The sequence below is a fragment of the Meleagris gallopavo genome, chromosome 8, assembly GCF_905368555.1.
Source record: "Meleagris gallopavo chromosome 8, MGAL_WU_HG_1.1, whole genome shotgun sequence".
NCBI lineage: Eukaryota > Metazoa > Chordata > Aves > Galliformes > Phasianidae > Meleagris > Meleagris gallopavo.
The window spans coordinates 11,186,138-11,210,090 of record NC_139411.1 but is presented as its reverse complement, the minus strand read 5'-3'; the positions used below and the strand labels follow the sequence as shown (position 1 = coordinate 11,210,090).

Here is a 23,953-nt window from a genome sequence, read left to right as displayed (position 1 = left end):
TTTCCGTCCCTTTTTCCGCTCCCTTTTTCCGCTCCCTCTTTTTTCCGCTCCCTTTTTCCGCTCCCTCTTTTTCCGCTCCCTTTCCGCTCCCTTTTTCCGCTCCCTTTTTTCCGCTCCCTTTTTTCCGCTCCCTTTTTTCCGCTCCCTTTTTCCGCTCCCCTTTTTCCGCTCCCTTTTTCCGCTCCCTTTTTCCGCTCCTCCCTTTTTGTCCTTGCCTCCCTTTTTCCGCTCCCTTTTTCCGCTCCCTTTTTCCGCTCCTTTTTCGCTCCCTTTTTCCGCTCACCTTTTTCCGCTCCTTCCTTTTTTCCGCTCCCTTTTTCCGCTCCCTTTTTCCGCTCCCTTTTTCCGCTCCCTTTTTTCCGCCTCCCTTTTTCCGCTCCCTTTTTCCGCTCCCCTTTTTCCGCTCCCTTTTCGCTCCCTTTTCCGCTCCTCCTTTTTTCCGCTCCCTTTTTCCCGCTCCCTTTTTCCGCTCCCTTTTTTCCGCTCCCTTTTTCCGCTCCCTTTTTCCGCTCCCTTTTTCCGCTCCCTTTTTTCACCCTCGCCCTTTTTTCCGCTCCCTTTTCCGCTCCCTTTTTCCCGCTCCCTTTTTCGCTCTCCTTTTTCCGCCTCCATTTTTCCGCTCCTTTTTCCGCTCCCTTTTTCCGCTCCTCCTTTTTCCGCTCCTTTCCGCTCCCTTTTTCCGCTCTCCTCTTTTTCCGCTCCCTTTTTTCCGTCTCCTTTTTCCGCTCCCTTTTTCCGCTCCCTTTTTCCGTCTTCCCTTTTTCCTCCCTTTTTCCGCTCCCTTTTTCCGCTCCTTTTCCGCTCCCTTTTTCCGCTCCCTTTTTCCGCTCCCTTTTTCGTCCCTGCTCTCGCCCTTTTTCCGCTCGCTTCCCTTTTTACCTCCCTTTTTCCGCTCCCTTTTTCCTCCTCCCTCTTTTTCCGCTCCCTTTTTCCGCTCCCTTTTTCCGCTCCCTTTTTCCGCTCCCTTTTTCCGCTCCCTTTTTTCCGCTCCCTTTTTCCGCTCCTTTTCCGCTCCCTTTTTCTCTTTCCCTCCCTTTTTCCGCTCACCTTTTTCCGCTCCCTTTTTTTCGCTCCCTTTTTCCGCTCCATTTTTTCCGCTCCCTTTTTCCGCTCTCCTCTTTTTACCTCCCACTTTTTCCGCTCCCTTTTTCCGCTCCCTTTTTCCGCTCCCTTTTTTCCGCTCCCTTTTTCCCGCTCCCTTTTTCCAGTATCCGCTCCCTTTTTCCGCTCCCTTTTTTCCGCTCCCTTTTTCCGCTCCCTTTTTCCTCCCTTTTTCCGCTCCCTTTTTTCCGCTCCCTTTTTTCCGCTCCCTTTTTTCCGCTCCCTTTTTTCGCTCGCCTTTTTCCCCTCCCTTTTTCCGCTCCATTTTTCCGCTCCCTTTTTCCGCTCCCTTTTTACCGCTCCCTTTTTCCGCTCCCTTTTTCCGCTCCCTTTTTTCCCCTCTTCACTCTTTTTCCGCTCCCTTTTTCCGCTCCCTTTTTCCGCTCCCTTTTTCCGCTCCCTTTTTCCTCTCACTTTTTCCGCTCCCTTTTTCCGCTCCCTTTTTCCGCTCCCTTTTTCCCCTTTTTTCCGCTCCCTTTTTCCGCTCCCTTTTTCCGCTCCCTTTTTCCGCTCCCTTTTTTTCCGCTCCCTTTTTCCGCTCCCTTTTTCTCCGCTCCCTTATGTCTTTCCGCTCTCCTCTTTTTCCGCTCTCCTTTTTCCGCTCCCTTTTTCGCTCCCCTTTTCGCTCCCTTTTTACGCTCCCTTTTTACCGCTCCCTTTTTCTCGCTCCCTTTTTTCCGCTCCTTTTTTCCGCTCCCTTTTTCCGCTCTCCCTTTTTCTCTGCTCCCTTTTTCCGCTCCCTTTTTCCGCTCCCTTTTTCCCTCTCCCTTTTTCCGCTCCCTTTTTCCGCTCCTTTTTTCCGCTCCCTTTTTTCGCTCTCCTTTTTTCCGCTCCCTTTTTTCCGCTCCCTTTTTACCGCTCCCTTTTTCCGCTCCCTCTTTTCCGCTCCCTTTTTCCGCTCCCTTTTTCGCTCCCTTTTCCGCTCCTTTTTTCCGCTCCCTTTTTTCCGCTCCTTTTTCCGTTCCCTTTTTTCCGCTCCCTTTTTCCTCGCTTCGCTCCCTTTTTTCCGCTCCCTTTTCTCGCTCCCTTTTTCCGCTCCCTTTTTCCGCTCCCTTTTTCCGCTCCCTCTTTTCTCGCTCCCTTTTCCGCTCCCTTTTTCCGCTCCCTTTTTCCGCTCCCTTTTTTCCGCTCCCTTTTTTCCGCTCCCTTTTTTCCGCTCCCTTTTTCCGCTCCCTTTTTCCGCTCCCTTTTTTCCGCTCCCTTTTTCCGCTCCCTTTTCCGCTCCCTTTTTTCCGCTCCCTTTTTTCCGCTCTCCTTTTTCCGCTCCCTCTTTTTACCGCTCCCTTTTTCCGCTCCTTTTTTCCGCTCCCTTTTTCCGCTCCCTCCTTTTTCCGCTCCCTTTTTTCCCGCTCCCTTTTTCCGCTCCCTTTTTTCGCTCCCTTTTTACGCTCCCTTTTTCCGCTCCCTTTTTTCCGCTCCTTTTTTCCGCTCCCTTTTTTCGCTCCTTTTCGCTCACTTTTTTCGCTCCCTTTTTCCGCTCCCTTTTTTCGCTCCCTTTTTCCGATCTCCCTTTCTCCGCTCCTTTCCTCCCTTTTTCCGCTCCTCCTTTTTCGCTCCTCCTTTTTTCCGCTCCCTTTTTACCGCTCCTTTTTTCGCTCCCTTTTTCCTGCTCCCTTTTTCCGCTCCACTTTTTCCGCTCCCTTTTTCCGCTCCTTTTCCGCTCCCTTTTTCCGCTCCCTTTTTTCCGCCTCCTTTTTCCGCTCTCTTTTTCGCTCCCTTTTTCCGCTCCCTTTTTCCGCTCCCTTTTTCCGCTCCCTTTTTCCGCTCCCTTTTTCCGCTCCCTTTTTCCGCTCCCTTTTTCCGCTCCCTTTTTTCCGCTCCCTTTTTTCCGCTCCCTTTTTCCGCTCCTTTTCCGCTCCCTTTTTCCGCTCCCTTTTTCCGCTCCCTTTTTCCGCCTTTCCCTTTTTTCCGCTCCCTTTTTCCGCTCCCTTTTTTCCGCTCCCTTTTTCCGCTCCCTTTTTCCGCTCCCTTTTTCCGCTCCCTTTTTCCGCTCCCTTTTTCCGCTCCCTTTTTCCGCTCCCTTTTTCCGCTCCCTTTTTCCGCTCCCTTTTTCCGCTCCCTTTTTCCGCTCCCTTTTTGCTCCTCGCTCCCTTTTTCCGCTCCCTTTTTCCGCTCCCTTTTTCCGCTCCCTTTTTCCGCTCCCTTTTTCCGCTCCCTTTTTCCGCTCTTTCCCTTTTTCCGCTCCCTTTTTCCGCCTCCCTTTTTCCGCTTTTTTCCGCTCCCTTTTTCCGCTCCCTTTTTCTCTTCCCTTTTTCCGCTCCCTTTTTCCGCTCCCTTTTTCCGCTCCCTTTTTCCGCTCCCTTTTTCGCTCCCTTTTTCCGCTCCCTTTTTCCGCTCCCTTTTTCCGCTCCCTTTTTGCTCCCTTTTTCGCTCCCTTTTTCCGCTCCCTTTTTCCGCTCCCTTTTTCCGCTCCCTTTTTCCGCTCCCTTTTTCCGCTCCCTTTTTCCGCTCCCTTTTTCCGCTCCCTTTTTCCGCTCCCTTTTTCCGCTCCCTTTTTCCGCTCCCTTTTTCCGCTCCCTTTTTCCGCTCCCTTTTTCCGCTCCCTTTTTCCGCTCCCTCTGATACTATGGTTGCATGTATTTGACTTTTTTGATGACTGATTTGTAATGAGAGTTTCTAGCATTGAGTAACCTACTCTGGTAAGTAAGGATTTTCTTTTTAAGGAGATGAATGTTGTCTTAGGCTTGGTAACTCTTGGAGTAAGCCAATAATCTAGGAGTGAGTATTATGTAGGTGAGAAATACTCTTTGTATTTGAATTTGTTCAGCAGGGAGGAAAAGCCCCACGGAAACCAGAATTTTCCATGCCTGGCAGCTTGCATCCGTTACAAGCATGCTAAGTGGAGTGAGGTTGGCAGCTTATCTTGGTGCACAGTGTAGTGAGCCTTGTTTTTTTTGTTTTTTTTTTGTTTTTTTTGGTCCCCCCTTTGTGTGTAAGTTGTAGTAGCAGGCTTGCTCTTGCTATTTGAAGAGCTGGTATGCTGACTTGAGTGGGGGAATAGAAACTAAGTTACACCTGGTAAGTGGCTCTGCACAAAAGGCGCTCTGGAGCATCTGTTGGTTGCTGTGTAGCAGGGTGTGTTTCTGGAACCAAGGGACTCTTTTGCCTGTACTGGGGTCTGCACTGAAGAACTCCTTTATATGGATGCTGTATGGATATTGCTGGTTATGCAAGTCAAGATTTAAAACAGAAGGGGATTGTGCAGGTCATAAAGTACTTCACTGTAGGTGTTTGTGGGGAGCAGATTCTTCTGTGGTGATTTCAGTGAGTAGTTTGGATTGTGGTCTGGAGGCAAGGAGTAACCGATATTATTTGCAACCGTGTTTGTGAAGTAGGCAATAAATTCTGCTTTGATTCTCATATTTCATCTTGCTTGTATGGTGGGTACGTGATACATCTGCAGAGGAGAGTTAATTACCTAGATAAACTAGAAGGGGGGAGGGAGGATAGGGAGCCTACTGTGTTTGAAGAGCCTATGTTTGCATCACAGTGGCCAACTAGCTTGACAGCAAGATGGATTGAAGGAACGCGTAGGTTTTGCAGAAAAGGTTTGATTTTTAAGTTATATTTATTTCCTTCCCTGGTTTGCTGTCAGTCAAATGGTACAAGAGCATATCTTTCCTGGTACAGCTATTCTCTGGTATGTTTAATATGGAGTAGTTTAGCTGTATATACAAGCAATCACTTTTTACTGCTGTTTTGTCCCCAGAACCTTGTCCCAAGGGATTCTCTTTGAACTGCCTGGGGCTGATGTCCTGCCTACAGAGAAGAGCTTTTCTTTTTAGCACTGCTGCTGGAGTCTCAGCTGGAGCCAGCCATGCGTTGGCCAAAATGTAACAGAGCGTGTGGTCCCTGGTCTGCTCCCCACATTGTCCAACTGCTGTGCAGTTTGAGCCAGATGTGGTTCAGTGAAAGTCTTAAAGATGGTGAGACTTAAAGCCTCAGGACCTTTTCAGGAAGCATAGGTTGGCATGTTACTCTGCTTTTTGTGCAAATAGGCTTCATTAGTACACTTCTTCACCAAGCACTTGTGTATTTTATTAAATGAAGCTCTCCCAGTGTTATGTTTGATGTATTCTCTCCCACTTCAGACTAGAAGTCTCTGAACTACTTTAACCTTGTTGTAGGATAGTGGGTTGTTGTGTTCAAAGCAATGCTGGGTACTTAGTGGCAGCTGTTGGAGTGCTTTTGGTAGTCTGCTGCAGTAGTTATCACAGTATGTACAAAAATTAGCTTATTTTTATAGTGATCCTCTTTGTTCTTAAGCACTCTTTTTGGGAGCTTGTTCTGTAAAGTTGTTTGTTTCCCATGGGTGAGTTTTTCCCATGGCAAAGGTTTGGGAGTTGTTTAGCCCTTAGAAATTAATCCGATGGTGTAACTATTAGTGAGTTATTGAATGTTAGTAAGGAGAGTGTTGTTTACCTTGGTAACATCTAAATTATTTGATGGAGAACCTGCTTTGTTTCTTCTTAGAATGTGACCTGCTGAGGTTGCTGCAAAGCTCTGTGTTGCTGGAGAGGTGTATACACTTCTGTCTATTTTGCTTACTGTGTCTGTTTGTTGGGAAGCTGGTAGGATGAAATGAGCAGAGCCTTCTGCTTGAAGCTTGAGAGACTTCCAAAATTCTGTTTAGCTTTTGTTTTTCTCTAAAGGCAGCTTTTTTTTTCTTTTGAACCAAGTCATGCTGCTGTAAATAATCATGTCTGTGGTTGCAGGGAGCACAAAGCACCAGCCTTCCTTTGCTGGCTGCTGGCTAATGAGCAGCACCCAGCTGTGTGTGAGCCCTGTATGTGTGATTAGTTCTCAATAAATCCCCGGGAACACAAAAGTAATGGTACCTTAGCTGGAGTTACAGACAGGCTGGGATGGCTGCCCAAGCTGTTAGAGCCTTCAGAAAGCGTGAGTTAAACCAAACCGTTAGCTGCAAATTTTGTGATGCATTAACATGTGTAGAGATTGTAACCCTATTGATGGTTGATGTGGTCTGAGCTCTGGTTATTAACTGCCTTACAGATAGGGTGTAGGAAAGATGTGGCCTTGTCTGGCTTCTGGGTGGATCGTGTTTCTGTTTAACTCCAACACTGTTAGCTGGTTGTTCTGCATGTTGCTCAGAGACTTTGAGTAGTGCTTTGGCCACAGACAGGGCTGCTGATGATCTTGTGTCCGACCAGTGCAGAGGGTCCTTTCTTTGCCCTGCCTACACAGAGAGCCTCTAGTGTGAGGATAAGTAACTCCAGTTTTTGTTGTTGCAGATCCCGAAGTATTGGGAATTAGAGAAGTTGTTGGTAGAAGAGAGAAATAAAACAGCCTGTCGGTTGTTGGAGATTTAAAAAAAAAAAAAAATCAAACACATCAGTTGTGCTGAAATGGATATCCTGTTCTTTCTGAATCCTTCCATGCTGGCAGTCGAAAGCACATCTGTTGCTTCTATAAAAATCTTTTTTTTGAGAAACTGGTGGTATTTAGGGCTAGAGTAGTTGTGGTGTGCTCTTCCCATCGGTCCTCTCATTAACCTTCTGAACCGTGTTTTCTTTTTGCTTGTTGCAGGGCCTATGCAGAAGACTCTGTGAACCGTGACTCAAGGGCAGAGTCGGGTGAGAAGGTGAAGCACCGGGAGGAAGGGGAGAGCGGCGGCGATGAGGGCAGGAGGGCCGTGGCGTCGGGCAGTGAGCAGACTCAGCCAGAAGGGAAGAAGAAGAAGTCTTCTGGTTTCAGGGATCGTAAGGTGTGAAACTTGGTTATGTTATACCTGCAGCAATTGTATGGCAGTGGAAAAACTTGCAGAACGCTTTATTCATCCTTTAGTATAGCACTGACTGATATTCAGTCAGGCTTTTGGGCTGTGCTTGTCTTTGTTTTCGAAAATGGCCGTCCTATTTTGGGAACCTCTTTTTTTTATTTTTTTTTTGGCATGATATCTTGAGATTCTTGAAACTTAAACCTGCCCTTTTGGGAAGTACAGCTTACAGAGCCTCTGAATCTCAGCACCTCATTGCTTTTCTCCTGTTGGATGTCTGAGGGATGGCTCTCTGCTTCATAGCTGTTGGGGTGGTGAATGCAAAATATGGAACCAGTGAATGGCTTTAAACCTGCAAGCATCCCGTTTGTCTGTCTGCTGTGCCTATTTGATTTTTGTATGAGATGTGATCTTAAGAGGAGAAAAGTTTGAGTAATGAGTTGTATCGTCAGATTGTGACCTGCCTTTGGTGGTGGGTGATCCCAAGAGCTTTGGGCTGTTCAGAAGTGTCTGCCTGGCTTGGTGCTATCTGTAAGCATGCTGTTATTACAGGATATACAATTTGGCCTGATGGAATGTCCTGTAACTGAGAGTTGGCAGGCTGCAGTATTTTATTTTTTAAGCCTGTCTGGATGTCAGTTTTATTGGGCTATGTTTGATGATTTAATATCTCTGCAGTGCCAAAGAGGACAATGGGAGTATATGCTTTTCACAATTCCTGTTCTGTATAATTTGTTTCTGGTGATTATTTTAAGTTCATATCCTGGAGGCTGCATCACATTATATGTTAAATTGTGGATAGTCATAGAGTGGCTTAACAGCTTTTCATAAAAAAGAATGAGCAAGCAAAAACCAGAAAAAGCGTATGACAACTGAAAAAAGCACTATAAATTTTGAGTTTGTGAATCTTATTTTCTTCTTGATTAGATCACACCAGTTTCAGTTGCTATGTGATGTTTGGGGCTGTCAACTTTCCCTGTTGTGACATTCTGGTCTGAATTTATGTTGCAGGGTATTGCACGGAGATTTTTAGAATTGTCCAGAGAAAATGAATTCCCAGCTCCTCTTAATTTTTTTCTTGTCAATTCACAGTCAGGGTAGCCTGACAGTCTCAGCAGAGGCTTCACTTATGCTAGAATCACTCAAGAAAAGTAGATTGTCTTCTCTGTGGGCAGGTGGAGGCAGGTTGCAAAGAGCAAAAATGTGATCCACCTTCACACATGCTTTTATTTTTCAGATAGAACACTTCTTAATATTTGAGCGTAGTGATTGAACTCTCCTATATGGTTTGTTGCTTTGGCTGAAGAAGCTGGGGAACACTCTCTTGCAAGCTGGGACTTTCAACAAGTTGTTAGGAGACGGTGCCCATGCTGAGCAGCTCCTTCCTTCCCATACTAGGCAGGAGGAATGTGGCTGTGCTTCCAAGCAGGACACGAGCCAGGCATGGATGGTTCCAAAGGGGGTGTGTTGGGAACAGCGTGCAGCCTGCTTGACTTGGGAGCAGGAGCTTCAGTGGGAAGAGTACAGATTAAAACAAATCTCACACACTTTCAAATGCAGGCCCTTTTCTCTCCAGCCCGAAGACCAGATGTGCCTTCTTCTGAACCAAGTGCTGCTCTCACTTTTGCTTCATTAAATGGAAACAGAGGCCTCCCAGTCTCTGCACTCTGTGGCTGAGCAGACCCAGTGGGGCTGGGTGCTTGGTGCTGGAGCAGTGAGTCAGTCTGTCTGGGTGCTCTGATGGCAGTGGAAGGTGTGCCTGGCTCCTGACTCACACAGGGCTGTTCCCAGGGCATGCTGCTCCCCATCAGTCGGGTGCAGCACCCAGGGAACGCCTGGCTCTTCTTTATGTTCAGGAAAACAAAAAGCAGAAGTGCAATAAAAAAATTTCCAGCTCTTCCTATAATTAATTGAAAATAGTGTGGGAGTTTTTCTTGAGAAAAATGCTTTCAATTAAGCTTAATTTCAACACTTGTTTCTTATCCCCATGTTGCTTTTAATGAAGCTCATCAGTGGTGAAATAAATGAGAAGTGACATTGCTATTTTGGGCAGAGATTCAGTGAGGGGGAAACTGCAATACAAATCTCTGGGTGTAGGGCTGGTGTAACTCGTCCAGAGCATGTGCCACTGTGTGGGGCAGAAAAGGAAAAACTGGTTTAAGGGTTTTCATTGTTCGGTGGCTAATGAGCAGGTGTACATCACACAAGTGGGTTGATTTATTGATTTGCTAAAGATGTTGCATGCTTTATGGAGATTTGTGTACAGCAGTTGCTGAGTCCAGCAGGTATGCTGCCTCAGGAGCAGTAATTCTGCTGAGACTTAATCTTGGTGTGTGTTACAGCAGGAAGTTCTATGAAGACAAACAGTAATTAATCTACCTTGTTAGTGTGCCTGGGGTGTGCAATGAAGCTGGACTGCCAGAGATCCTTTTCTCTTGTAGTCAGGGAGGCCTCAGTGATGCTCTGGAAGTGAATAGAGATGTTAATTTAGAGCTGTATTTTTGTGTCTGTGTGGAATTTTTTTTCCTTTTAACCCAAGGCTTAACATAAACGTGACAGTCTCAACAGCAGCTTCAGTTTTGTAAAGCAATAGGGATTACTAGCTCGTCTGTCTTCTCTGTGCTCTTTAAAGAAATGCCAAAGAGGGACTTTTCCTTTCTAGCTGCACGCTGTCTGGGGGCCCCCTCACGGCAGGAGACTGCAGTTTTTTGGGGACAAGTCTATCACTTTTGGCTGGTCTCCACTGGATCCAGGGCTGGTATAGTGGGTTGTCCAGAGAGGTGGTAGTGCCCCATCCCTCTAGAAACCTGAGGTCAGGCTGGTCAGATCCTGATGGAGCTGTAGGTGTCTCTGTTCATGGCGGGGGGTTGGACTAAATGGCCTTTAAAGGTCCCTTCCAACTCAAGCAGTTCTGTGGAACAGGTGAAGGAAGCTTATATGGATGTGTGCTTTGCCAGGAGTGTACCTGGAATATTTCAGCAATAGAGCTGTGGGAAGAGGTTTATATAGGATAGCTCTGTCAAGATTGTTTAGAATTAGTGTAAAAACCTTACAAATGGTGTGTGCATACATAAGTGCTCTTTCTCTCCTTTGGAAAGGAATAACACACAAAATACATCACAGTCAGGGCATCCTTGTTAATGCTTGCCTTCCACTTTCCAGAGCCTTCAATAAGGGAGCTGTTCGCCTTTGCCGGATCACAGCCACTCCTTTCTGGAGCTGCCTTTGTGATCAGCCCAGCCCTGTGGTCAGAGGTTGTACAGCATACTGGTTACTTTTTGCCAGTTAGTGAGATCATGTATCCGCAGTGAGGTGATGGTGAGTTCAGTGTAGGCAGCAGGGGTGGTGTATTGCTGCATTTGCTCATTTCTCTGGGAAGTGTGGGGAAGAAGTGATTTCAGTTGTGATGGGAACAGCCTGTTGGATGCTAAACAAATGTGTTAGAAGGGACACCTTTTGATCCAGATTGAGTTATTCAAGATCATTCTTTGTATGTTTTCAGGAGAACTTGCCATTAGAAAACCCTTACATTTCCTTCTTTGCAGTCTGATGCTCCTCTGGCTGAATGCAAAATGAGATGGTCAGCTCTCCACCTGCTGCATTCTTGCATTCTATTTTTTGCAGGGATGTTCAGCTGCTCATTTGAAGGAGTGGAATCCTCTCTGCTCTCAAGCTGTGTGTTCATAACTGTATCCTCATGAGTGCCTGGGAGTCAGCTGGGGCAGCTTTGCCTTTTGCAGTACGTGTAGGAGGAATGGAAGGGCTGATGTAGTAAAGGGGCACTCTGCTTCTCTTGCCAGAGGTGATTGTGGTGGTCTTCAGGAACCTGAGTGTGGAACCTGAGTGGCGTGTTGGAAAGTTGCTGTGTCTGAAGTCAATGCGGAATGTAAGCTGCCTCACTGCAGTAAAGCAGAGGCCTTTAAGATTTCCCCAAGGCAGGAGTGTAGGAGAATTGGCAGTGTCTCTCCTCCTGTAAGTAGGCAACTGTCAGGCATTGTACCTTCAGTTGGGGGAGGAGCAGCTGCAAGGCCTGTGCTCTAAAACCAAGAGCAGTTGGCAGCCACAGACCTGCTGAGTAGCATCTTAGGAAGCTCTCAGAACAGGTATAGAGGCAACAGGGCAGTTGGTCTCCATCCATTATTGCTATCTTTGAGGACTTTGCGTTAAGTCTGTAGGTTGCAAAGGCAAGAGGGAGAGGTGAGAGAGAGGCTCTGTGAATTGACAGATGGCTGCAGGGAAGGGAACTGGTTGTAGGGATGTTTTTGTGCTCCTGGTGGGTGTGACCACCTAGCTGTCGTGGTGCTAGGAAGAGTGGAAGGAGGGTGTAAGATAGTATCACAGCCACATCAGTATCACCACTGGTGCCAGGTGGGACTTGCTGTCAGCACAGCGTACCCTTGGTGCAGGGTGCTGGAGGGCTGAGCTATAGCACGTGCTGAGGAAAGGCTCTGTGCTCCCTGGGCAGGAGATTATGAGCCCTTTGACAGATTATAGAGGGTGCTTTCTTTCTGATAAACAGCAGGGTGGAAATGTTGTTAAGGTTAAAGGACAAGGCTGAAAGAGAAACGAAGTAGTAAATGATCTACAGATGACTTGGCAGTATCCTTGATCTTGCCTGGTGTCTTCCAGCAGATTGCTGGTTTTATTCTCTGGCTCTTGGCCGGAAGTACTGAATGCTTCAAGTACACAGTGGACTAAACATGGCTTATAATAATGCAGAAATGAAAAGCCAAACTAACAAAGAAATTTGTCTGCTCTAACATGTAACAGAGTGTGGGTCTTCATGCTTTTTTTCTCAGAGGGAGTGATTTTTGTTTATAAAAGCTTTGTTTTCTTAGATTAATTGTAGTGTACACATGGGGGAAAAATAGTTCTAGATACAGAATCACTACTGGCAACAAAAAAAACAAATGAGCAAGTGGGCTGACTGAGGAACATTTCTGTGGGTTTTAGCCAAGGTGGTAGAAAAGAGGGGAAAAAAGGGTTGATGATTTAGCAAACAGCTGTGGCTCCAAGGGATTTTTTCCAGTCCTCAGTGTGGAAGTGAAATTCTCTCCAATCTCAATCACTCTTTTTCCATCAGGTCGTATACCAGTCAGGAGCCACACCCTTCAGCACTGAGTTTGATGGAAAATGCTGAGATGCTTTAGGTTAACGAACTTGCTATTGGTGCTTTGTTAAGTTTAGGATGAATGCTGAGGTGTCCTCAGGGTTACTTTCACCTTATACTTCATACTGGCAGAGGGGAAGCAAAGTTTTACCTCTAGTTAATTCTCATAGTGTTCGTTCTTAATCCTGTGACATCAAGAGCTGATACCTGCAGTTTTTCTGGTTTTTCTGGTGGCTCAGAAGCTGAGCAGAGGAGGGATATTTTGGACCCTTTTAGCATTATTTTTTTTTTTTCATATGCGTGCTTCTGCGCCCAACTTAGTTGCAGTGTGGCAAAACCTTCAACGGTCTAATGATAGCTCCTAGTTTTGGTGTCTCAAGTGAAACTATGCATCTAATGCTGGTTAAATTTATTTCCCAGGTGATGGAATATGAGAACCGGATCAGAGCCTACTCCACACCAGACAAAATCTTCCGATACTTTGCCACTTTGAAAGTGATAAATGAACACGGTGAATCTGAGGTTTTTATGACACCGCAGGATTTCGTGAGATCGATAACACCTAATGAGAAACAACCAGAAAGTAAGTGATGTACGTGTGTGGTAATGGGAGGAACTAGTAGAGCAACAGGGAGTAAACTGCAGTCTCTTCTTACCTGATCTTTAAATTTCCTGTCAAACTGTTCTGTTGTTGCCTATCATCTGTCCTGTTACATTGTCATGCACAGCACAAAATGGGGGGGTTGCTCTCTGACTAGTGCCTGGGGTACTGCCCTGGAAAAGAAGTTGTTTTTGACCCACACTTTATGCTAATGCAATGGAATGCAAGTGGATAACAGAGGAGTGATGAGCAGAGAAGTAAGGCAGAGGGCTGCCAGCTCAGCTGTGCACAAGCTTGCTCATTGCTCCAGCAGAGCCTGCCGTGTGTCCGTGTAAGCAAGGTTTCCTTGTAGTGTTCCCAAATAATGGTAATAATTCAGATTTGTAAGTGGTGATCCCAGTACACCTCTTGTTAGTTTTAAACCCAGGGTTTCTAGGGGCAGAAAGCAGCTCCTGAAGCTAGTTGTTCCAACTCTATTCCCAAAAACAAGATGATCTTGATCTCTTGCCTGTTACTTCAAGTAGTACTACAGATCTCTTAATCATGAGCCCTTGAAGAGATAGCTTCCTTGCTTTTTTTTAATAGTGAAAGAATTTTTTCAGTTGGAACACTAACAGATCAGTACCTAAACATGTAGAAGGAGGTGTTTTGGCAAGGAGAATCTTATGCATAAAGGGGTACAGGCAGCCTTGTGTGCCTGACTGAGCTGTGGTGCTGCTGGCTGGGGTGGGGCTCCTCTCTGCCTGCTCCAGATTCTCTATTGTTTGCTGTGAAGCACATCAGCTGTGACACCTCTAGGGATTTGGGAGGCATCAGGGTGAAGAGCAGTGTTTTTTTTTCTTAGTATGAAAATCTCTTCTGTGCATTTAGCAAGAGGCTGGGTTTTATGGAGTTCGGGAAGATTTCTCTTCTGTTTTGCAGGAGACTTATATTTTGGCTGAGTTGTAGGAAAGAAAGCTGCTTACTCTCCCCCACACTGCATCTCAAAGGAGGAAACTCCTTTTCTGACTTCAGGCATTAATGGAGAGCCTCAATCCCCAAATGTTAACTTCTTCAGAGTGGGGTTTATATACCAACTATGAAAATGTTTTTGTAACTTATGTGACAGCTGCTAAATAAATCCTGTACATTTGTGTTTAAAAAACAACAATATGAAGCGTGTGCAGGAGGGAAGTCAAAAATAGTGCTGTCATTAGCATTAGAACATGCTGTTGAATTGATATTAATGCCTTCAACTTCTGAAAACGGCTGTAGCTCTTCAGATGAGTAACGTGGTTTCACTGGTGCTGGAATAATTTGAGCAATGAACAGAATATTATGTTCATAATTACTGAATTTGTTACTATTTTATACATCTGAAGCTCCTTGAATTAGTGCCTAGAAAAGCAGTAGCACCTGGTTGAATGCGAGTCTTCCCATCTAAATTATTTTTTCTCAGTCTGATTAAAAGTAGAAGCCATCCTATGCTTAATTTTAAGGCATCTCGTTCTCCTCTACTTCTTCCATGCAATGCAATTTGTTGGTGTATTTTAAAGTGTGTGCGGAAAATATGAAGGAGTGCTCAGCAATATCTGCTTTGGAGACAAACCAAGGTGAACTATTTGTCAGTCTTAGAAGTAGCTAACCTTATGCTGCAACTATCATTCTGGCTAGGTGAGCTGCTTAAGTGGTCCTTTGAAGCTCATCACAGCCTTTTAGGAGCCTGCAAGTGCTGCTGGTCAGTGCCACAAAGAAGTCTATAAGGGAGAAAAAAATTACATTCATGAGTCATACAGGTACACTTGGAAAGTGGAATGAAAAAGAAGTTGGGCCTTGGCTGCCCATCAGCAGGTAAAGCAGGGGGGTAGGCAGCCTTTAATCTTGGTGGCTTGAAAGTCTGTCTTGAGGACCATTACTGTTGAGGATTTGCTTACAGACAAAGCTACTGCTAGGTTGTTTGTTCTTTACGAGCGCCAATCGCGGTAAATGATTTTTAAATACATAATGAACTCTAGAAAAGTAAAACGTTTAGTGCCACAGTAAAGTCAAACCAGCCATAACCTTGTTCTCAAATGTTTTACGAGCCAGTTGTAAAAGATGAGAGATCTGATTTTTAAAACCAGACATTTCATTAAGACATACTGCTACCTGCTGGCTGATTTATTTTTGCACTGAACGTTTGTTTTGTACTTTTGACTCATAGGGTAATCTACATTATAGGCGAGTAAGGAAGTGCTGGGGCTGCTTTCTCCCTTAGTCATGACTTAGGTGTGCCCTCTGCTTGGGTGGGAGCGTCCTGCCTTCAACCCTGGGCGCTCCTTGGAAATCTCTGTCATGTGGTCACATGGCTGGCTGTAATCACATGGGCTGTAATCATGAGCTAATGCTTGAACTGAATTATAGGCTTCTCTGCAGTCCTGCTGACCCCAAGGTATTCTGCAAGCGGTATTCTTGGGTTTGTGCTGCAAAGCCATCGCATCCTTGTCCCATGCAATAACACGATCCTGTGCCTTCACACCTTGGCTGTGTGCACGGGGGTGGTGATGCTCATTGCACGAGTGCCTAGGCTGGGTTGTGGAAATCCCGCTGCCGTCGTTTGCTTCTTTGTCTTTGTTACGAGGATTAAAAGAAGGAAAAAAACTTGTGTCTTATGACAGCACACTAGAGAGAGACAGACTGTACCCAAACCAATTCTGTTCTTCCATCTGTATTAACATCCCTAGTTAATTCAAACTCCTGCTTGCATGATAGATGTCTTTCAAGATCCACCACGCACTGCAGGAGCTCAAAAACTTGAAGTCTTGGACATACCCTGTAGTGTTTTTCTCTTTTCTTCTACAAGAAACAAGGAACGTGCTGCCAAAAGCAGCAGCTGTGCCCCTGCAATGTTTGCAGGCAGGAGGATGGTGTTGGAGAAGAGGAGCTGTGAAGAACAGAGTGAGCTGATGTATTCTGTCCTGAGCTCTTCCAGGTTGTTGGCTGAGGCCACGTTGTTCTAAGGCAGAACTGCAGCATTGGTGTACAGACTTCTGCAGAGAGGAATTGGTGAAAAATATGTAACGAAGTACATAGGAAAAAAAATCAGCTTAATGCAACAGACCTTTAGACACAATATCACTTTTTGGAGTATGGCACCAAGTATTTCATTTTGTGACTACAGATATAGAAGCTTCACCATTCTTTCTTTAGTACATAGCAGAGCTCCTCACGCTTTACAGTGTGTTGGTGTGAATGCTCGAAAGGTGATAGAGCTCTTGTGGCCTCACTGGAAAAAATCCTCTGAAACTTTGCATGGAGCAAGGGAAAAGGCCATGTTAAGACTGTATAGGTTAATTCCAAGTTTAAAAATGATTTGTCATACTTGGCAAACATGAGCAGCTGAACACAAGGTAGCTTCTGAGTTGCTACAATACTCAGTGTGGTTATTTGTTATTTTGGGTTGGATTTCAAATGTACAAATTTCATGTTCTACAGAGCAAGCGGTCGTGAGCTGTGTGACAAGTGTTCTCTCAGTCTTATAGTGAGGAGAAGGACTCCCTAGGCTTGTATAGAACCCTAAAGGTATGCAACGACGATATCTAAGACCCAAGAGGAAAAGAGAGATGCCAGGTTTAGTTTAAGACCATTCCCCCTTCCGTTACATTATGAGTGCATACATCAGAGGTGCTAACTTGCCTGCAAGGAAAGGGGGAGATGGATATGAGCAAAACAGTTCCTAACTTTAGTGTATACCCAAGGTTGGTGTCCTCTGACAAATCTCAGGCATCTTAAATTCAGCAAAAAAAAAAAAAACAAAACTGAAAACCAAAGCTGGATTATGGCTTTGGATGGGAAAACTCAGTCCAATATTTTATCCTTTCCTAATGTAGCATGTTGTGTGCTTCATTCTTCTTAATTGGCCCTTTTGCTCATCTACTTGTGAGGAAGAGTTTGTGTCGTGATAACCAGTGAGGAAAGGAAAAACCATTGAATGACTATTACACAAACAGTGGAAAATCTAATTTGAAGACCAGAGGGAGCTGAAAGATTGCTCCATCACAGTGGAAAGCTGTTCATATCACAGAGAAAATCCATTCTTTTGGAAGCTTGTTTGTTAAATACCTTTCAAAATTGCGATCTATAATCTGCTGCCCATGGCTTTCTTTCCAGGATAACATGAAGAGCTCAGTAACTGTTCAGATACTTATCAGCATGGTAATTAGTTAGCTTTGAGTGAACCTGTGGTGTGTACATGTTCATTAATCAATAGAAATATAACAAGTATATGACTTCGTATTTTTTTACTAGAGTGGAACAAGAGTAGCAGCAGGTTGTTCTGTGAGTTTTTTCTTTTCTTTGTAGCAATATTTTCTTCTCCATGAGACATCGCTCCCAACTGCAAATGAAAGAAGGAAGTACAGAGTTCTCCTATTGAATGGTCTTCTCCCCAGTGTGGCAGGCAGAGAGTATAAGTCATTTTGATTTACTTCGAAAGGTGGAGCAGTACAATTTTTGGAATTGGTGGTGATGTCAATCCAATTTGAAGTAGCAGTGAGGGTGATGCTGCTTCATTAGCTTCCCCTGTGGCAGCACGACTGCTGCTTTTGGTTCTGTGATTGCATTTCTGATACCATCAGAATCTGTAGGAGCAGTGTGCAGCAGTACTTGAGGACCACAAATAGACTGGCTGTGGCAGACAGGTTTGGAAGTCGTTGCAGATCGTTCATGCTCCTGAAGGTGAATGGCTGGTGCAGAGTCTTTTTGCTAGGTAAGCAAAAAGAGCCTTGAAACCCAGGCATGTAGCAAAGAGTGAGCTGCTGCACAGTGCTTCAGATAAGTAAAAGATGTGATTGGGGTGGTTCATAGTTCTGAGTTTCCTTAGGAGCTTAAAATAGCTGCAGTGAGATCAAACCAATGTGAGCTGTGGGCTGTTCTTTGGCATGGGGTGACTTTGCAGGAGAAGTGCAGAAGGCCTGCAAAATGGGTTCATGCTGGGCTGATCTTCAAGCAATGCTGTGTTTTTTCAGAGCATGCTAAGGGGTTGGCTTTTTCATTTTTCTTCTCTGGAGTCCAAGCCCGTTACTTTTGCTGAATGATTTGGTGAAGGCTCTTTGTACAAAGAAATTGTTGTACAATGGGTGCTCCTGGTGTTTCTGTGGCTAACGCATTGGTGCTTTTAAGCAGAAATGAGCATTGGAGCTGAGCTGTCCTGGTGGCATCCACGGTGCTGCTTTTCAGCAAATGAGAGATTTAATGAAGCAACGTGGCTCGTAGGAATCTCCTGAAACAATTCTTGGTTCTCCTGGTCACTTCCTGGAGGACATCATTTGATCTGTTTCTGGGACAATGGCACTCCAGCCTCTGCTTTGTACAGAATGCTGGCAAAGGTGATGCTGCTGTTGGGCACATGTGTTAGCCTGTGCTCCCGCAGCTCCTTGGCAGCAACCCAACCAGAGGCTCCTTGCTTTATGACCCCAGGCTAAGATGCAGGAATTTCAGTTAGACCTTAGAACACTGCCTTTTGGATCACAGGAATGTAACAACTAATGCCCTTACCTTTCCTTGTCCCCACTGGTCTTACTTCACACCATTTTGCTGGCTCTCACTTAAGCTTTACAGCATATGTGCGTGCTGAATTCCTTCTGTGTTAAAGTTTTCTTGGGAAGGGGCTTCTGTTTTTTTGCATGTAATGTAAAGAAAGAAGAACATAGGCATCAGGCAGAAGTCCACCTTCTGGTTTCCTTATGTCAGCCTGAAAGATAAAGGTCTAGTGAAAAAATAGGCAGCAAAGCCCATTAAAAAAAACACAGTTGGAGAAGGGAAAAATGCATGAAATAAAGCTGTATGCCTTGAACATACGCATGCCTTTTGGGCTTAACTTTCAGAGTGTTTGAATTAGCTTAGAAGCTCTTGCAAGGGAAATGTTACAGATGAACTTAACGTGTGGTATAGGTAATGCAGCAGGGAAGGGTTGTTATGTGTGGCTGGGAGGCAAGTTGAGCATAACGAATTGCTGTGAGCCAATGTGCTTGTGCTTGTTCTGTAATGGCTTCTTCCAATCCATGCTGACATAGCAACATGAAAAAGGGCAGTGAAAGTGGCACATGTGAATCTCTAATCATTGAGAGATGCATAAAACAAAGTTATTGGCCTCTCTTGAGAAGTGAAGCACCCTGACATGATGCAGGTAACAGTGATCACCATTCTGTAGCAGCTGTGATGTTGGAAACAATTTCTTCAATGAATATGGATGTGCTCAGAGCTCTGCAGCTTGAGGACAGACCTGGCAGCTTGGATGTTGGGATGGAGTTGGAGAAAGCTGTAGGTGCACGTCTCTTGCAGGGTTAACTTCATGCTACTTGGGTGTTCTCGTTTCCCATGCTGTGCAAAAGCAAGCAGGGAATTGCATGAAAGCAAACATCTGTGCTAGCTGAACCACTCCAGAGGCCAATCCACTGCAGTTAGAACTTCCACACAGTGGTTAATTGCTGACCCCCCCCACTGCTGTCTATTGCTGTCACTTCTGTGGTGCTCTGTACTTGCCTCCAGTCGCAGCCCCTTTGCGCCTCCTTTTTTGCACCTCGTGTTACATCTGTGGAGAGCACTGAGGTTATGTTCTTTGCCTCTTCCTTTAGCATTCATACTAGGGTTGTCTTTTTAGGTGATATTTTGCTGTTTTTAATAACTTTATATGTACTTATATATATATATATATATATATATATATGTACAAGCTGTTGGTCTTTCCTTGGTGTTTGAACATGTCTTCATTTTGGGTCTCCTTTGAAACCTGTTTGCTTTCCAAGCAGTGACAAGTGTGAGCAGTTTGCCATTAAGTCATACTTTCACCTGCTATTTTTACCCTGTGTCCTCTCACAGCTTTCTGTGAGTACATTTCGGCACTCATTTCAGGCATGGGAAGATGAGATGTGGAGGAGAAATGACTTGTATGCAATGCGTGGCATACAGCAGCCCTGCTCAGCATCTGGATGTGCAGGAGGGCTGTGCCCCAGCTATGTGACCTCTCTAGCAAAATGAACACATGCATTAAACAAAACCTTCCTCACAGTGTGGCTCTATTCTGTAACTTCAGACAAAGTTTCAGAAGAAGAGAAGGTTGCATTCTGAAAGTGCTTGAATGTGCAATTTTTCCTCTGTTGGGCATGCAAAATGGTGAGAAGGTGCCCTGAGTGCTCACACGCACAGAAAGCCCTCTGGCAGCCGCCTTCACCTTTGACATTGGTGGCAGAGTTGCTGTAACTGATTTGGCTCAGAAAGGTGGAAGAGGTCATCCTGGAGTGATGAATAACTTCACTTTCAGCACTGTAAGCATTACGAGCTTCTTCAGTGGATGGGAGGTGTTTTACCACCCTCCTTCACAGGCAGGTGATGCAGCAGGCTGTGTGCTCCTCCTCCAAAAGAGCTGGAAGAGGTTTTATTGTTTTTCATCCTTTTCCTTTAATTTAAATTGAAATGAGCATGTGATAATGATCATAAACAGTGACAGAAAATGCATGGGATGTAGCTATTTGGAGGGTTTTACTCTTTAGAGAAATGAAAATTGGCCCTTGTGCTCCGGAACTACTGAAAGCATTTGGTTCAAGTTCTGCTTTATCTCCACAGGATGCATCTTCTTGATTCGTATTACAAAGCTCAATTTAACCTCCCTGACTACTTTTATTTTTCTTTTTTGTGATCCGGCCCGTATGTGCAGGATGCACGGTGTTCAGATGGAGGCCTCTGCTCCCCCCTTCTGAAAATGCTGTTTTCCCCATGTAGGGATAGACAAGTACTTACTGTGTTGGTATGAGTGAGAATGTCCTAGTATACATAACCTCCCTTTCTGCCTCTCTCCAAAGCACCCTTCTAGCTAAAGCACTTGTGAATGCAGTTACAACTCTTGGCCTTGAAAATCTGATTACATCGGAACAATTCTATACTACACCATAAACAAGGTTTGGATTTGTATGAGTATATCTCATTTATGGGAACAATCCTTCATTTTGCTATTTGTGAACTGTTCAAAAGATGTTACTAAGAACAAGCTTTGTGAATATGCATTTACATGGAGCATTGTGGGCAGGACCTCTTCCCACTGTCACACCAGAGATCTTCACATTTGGGGTAGGCATTTTGGATCCCATGGGAAGTGCTGGGAGCTGTTCTTGCCCCTGCTGGATAGATGTTTCCTTCTCTGATGCTTTAAGTTCGTCTGTTGTGACCAAAATACAAAGTGCATACAGGAAGATGCAAAATACAATTTTTCCACTTTGTACTTTAGACTGTGTTTTACTTCTTAATCACTACGGTATCTGAAAGCCCAAGAAATGCTTGTGTTGTCTAAGACCATTTTTGTAAATACTCTTCTTTTCTCTTTCAGATCTGGGGCTGGATCAGTTTATAGTGAAACGCTATGATGGGAAGGTGAGCACATACACACTTAACAGTCTAATTACTCAATGAAGTTTTTTAACCTAGACTCCTGTACTTATTAACTGTGCCTAGGTGTAAGTGCAAGTACTGTCTTCTAAGCTTTTACAGTGTTGTAGTGTTTTTGATAAAGAAATCTTTCTTACTCACGGTTACTGTATTTCAAAGGGAGCTTGATGTCCTGTTTACGGTCAAAATATTGCTGCCTCTTATGTACTTGTATGCCAGAAAATTGTATGTTGTAATCACTTTTCCTTGCTGCTTTGTTATGAGTGAGCCCTGTGAGCTGTGCCTTCTCAGGGAAAACTCACCTGACCTTTCCCTTCTAGCTTGTCTCCAGATTCCTGGAGACACCTGATCCTTTCTGCATCCCAAGCACATACTCCCCCATCCCTCCCACATGAGATACCTTTGCTTCATTCCCCTTCTGAGCCCTAGGTCCTTTCCACAGCGGCACACAGCTGTTCTGGATGTTTGTGCTGACATGAAACATATTGGTAAATCACTGAGCATTCTCTGTAGTTTAGTCTGCCTGTGTAATGGAGCATGTGGCATCCTACCTGTGATTATGCAAATTGAAGGCCCGATTAACCCCACTGTAATCCCTTCTGTGTGGAGGTAGCTCTGTCCCCAGGACTACCAGCCCATACTGACCTGATGCAGGTAACTGCAGGTTGGTTACTTTTCTTTTACCTCACTGTGGGCACATACTGTAACCCTGGCTGCTTAGCAACATTTTCATTCCATCTGCATCATCTGAAAATAAAGCTTCTCTTTTTCCAAAGAGCAGTAAGCATCTCTGATTCTCCTCCTTGCTCAAGTGATGTACCTGATGTGTTAGGCATTTCTAGGAAGCTTCGACAGAGACACTTGCATTTAAAGACTTGTATATACACTGTGTGGGCTGAATGCATGCAGTTCCCTACCTTGTATTGTGTTTGGTAGGGAAAGGTAAAGAAAAAAGGGTATTGAATACCTGGGGTCCCTGTCATCTGTGCTGTGCAATGTTCTGCTTCCCCAGGCAGCAAGGTGGGAGCTGACTTGAAAAAAGACAATTGCAGGGTAGTGCTTTGGCAGCTGTTTTGATGCATAAAAGTGAAGCGTGTTGTGAACACTTGTTTTCTTCTCCTCCACACAACTATGATGTCTGCTTTCTGTGATTTAAAAAAGTGCACATTCTTTGCAAAATATCAAATGTTTCTTCGCCTGGTTTGTAGCAGTCTGTTTTACATCATCTTGCTTTCATCGCTTTGCCTTGTCAAGCTCTCACGTTCATCCTTTAGGTTTTACATAAACAAGGTTTGCAGGGAAGAAATGGTGAAAACCACACAGTCTGTGCTGGTGGTTCTGTTCTTGAGCACTGTACAACCATTTCCAATCATACTAGGTACAAGATCCAAAGGGATACAGTTTGCTTAACTCAGCTTCTTGTTCTTTTGAGACTTGGCCCTGAGGACTCAACTGAGAACATGTTTGCATGTGATGTACCAAACATCACCTCCTCTGACCAGAGGAGAGAGACAGTTCTAAGCAGCTTCTAGGTGTCAGTGCTGCATTTGGATGTGTGTATTCTCTGATTTGGATGGTCTGAAGGTGAGGCAGCAGGTTTAGGGGGTGTTATAATGGTCTTCATTATTACCCTATCCTGGGACCTGTTTTTCCCACAGTCTAATAACACTCTAGAAGCAGTTTGCTCTATTGAAAATGAAGCAAGAGACTTCATTGTTTGTTTAGCTGTTCGCTTAAAGGTGCCTTGGGGCTGACTAAAGCTGGCTCTGACTGTTAGGGTGGTGATGATGTCCAGGTGAGGCAATCATTTGAAGAGAGCATGAAGTAAGTTGGTCTTGGCTCTCCCTCAGTAAAGAAAAGCTGACAGCAGATTGATCTGTCTTGATAGCACTCGTATTTCTCATCTTACTGCCTGCTGTGGCATCAGTTTAAAACAAATGCTTGTTCCCTTCCAGGTAAGCACTCAAGGTGCTGCAGGACTGACCCTCATTCAGGTTCAAGTTGCAGGGCAGCACCTGATGGATTGAATCTTCTTGCACGTCTTCCTTCTTGCCTGTATCCAACTCCTGCTGACTCTTGGGAATCACAGCCTCCTCTGCCTTTGCTCAGCTGTGGCTCTGGCTGTGAAGATGCAGTTCTGACCCTTTGGTTCCATAGCATTGGCAGAGAGAATGAACTCATGCCGCAAGCTGAGAGCCCATTGTTCCCTTAAGCATCTCTACAGATGTCACATGGGGGTAATGGGATTTTCGGTGCAGGTACATGCTCTAAGTCAGCCTTCTGCTCTGGAAATTCCTTTTTTTTTTTTTTTTTTTTTTTTGAAACAAGAAGAGTATGTAGTTATTCAGATGAGAGCAAGCTGTGCTCCAAAAAATTCCTGGGAATATGCAAGCTAGATAGTGACTGAAGAGCAGAAAAGATAAATAATTTCGGTTCCCAGCAAAAGTTTCTACCCAGGATTGCATGTAAATACTCATTTAGAAAGGGATTCAGTAAAAAACAATCGAAACAGCTGTGCAGCCAGTTGCATTTTCATTATATACTAGAAGACCAAGTTTAAAGTGTGGGTGTGAATTTTGAGTTTAAATGGTCGAGATGGAAATGCTGCGGCATTAATATGCAGATATGAGCTGCTCTTCTTAGAGAAAGCATTATATTTACTTAAAATTGCAATCAGAGCAGCTGAATGATGTGCAGTGATTGGGACTGGTAGTGCCAAATGATTTTTGCTGTGATGTGCCTCTATGTGGGGTTTCTGAAGCATCTTGCTTCGTGTGATTGAATGCCACAGTGAGAACACAATACCTCTTTTTTTCTTCCTGCTCTTTCTTAGTGATGATTTAGAGAGTGGCTGGAGAGGGAAGTAAATGTAATACCTTATTAATGGAACAGCGCTCTTGTCATTTGCTCCTAAATACTTTTCCCTAACTCATTTTGAGACAAAAACCCCAGAAGCACTCATACAGTGAAAGTCTTTTATCAGATCTGTTTACCAACATGACCCCAT

General features: G+C 44.7%; 1 protein-coding gene across 4 annotated transcripts in view; it reads left to right on the top strand.

The window, feature by feature from the left end:
- The window catches only part of MICU1 (mitochondrial calcium uptake 1), a 96,294-nt gene that overhangs the window by 25,208 nt on the left and 47,133 nt on the right, over positions 1-23,953 (top strand). For 3 of the 4 annotated variants that reach the window (XM_085229652.1, XM_085229650.1, XM_085229651.1), the window contains exons 4-6: positions 6,649-6,826; positions 12,369-12,531; positions 20,888-20,931. In XM_085229652.1, the coding sequence (XP_085085778.1) occupies positions 6,649-6,826; positions 12,369-12,531; positions 20,888-20,931 (385 nt within the window). The remainder of the gene's footprint in view (positions 1-6,648; positions 6,827-12,368; positions 12,532-20,887; positions 20,932-23,953) is intronic. The other variant, XM_085229653.1, reaches the window with a different exon arrangement.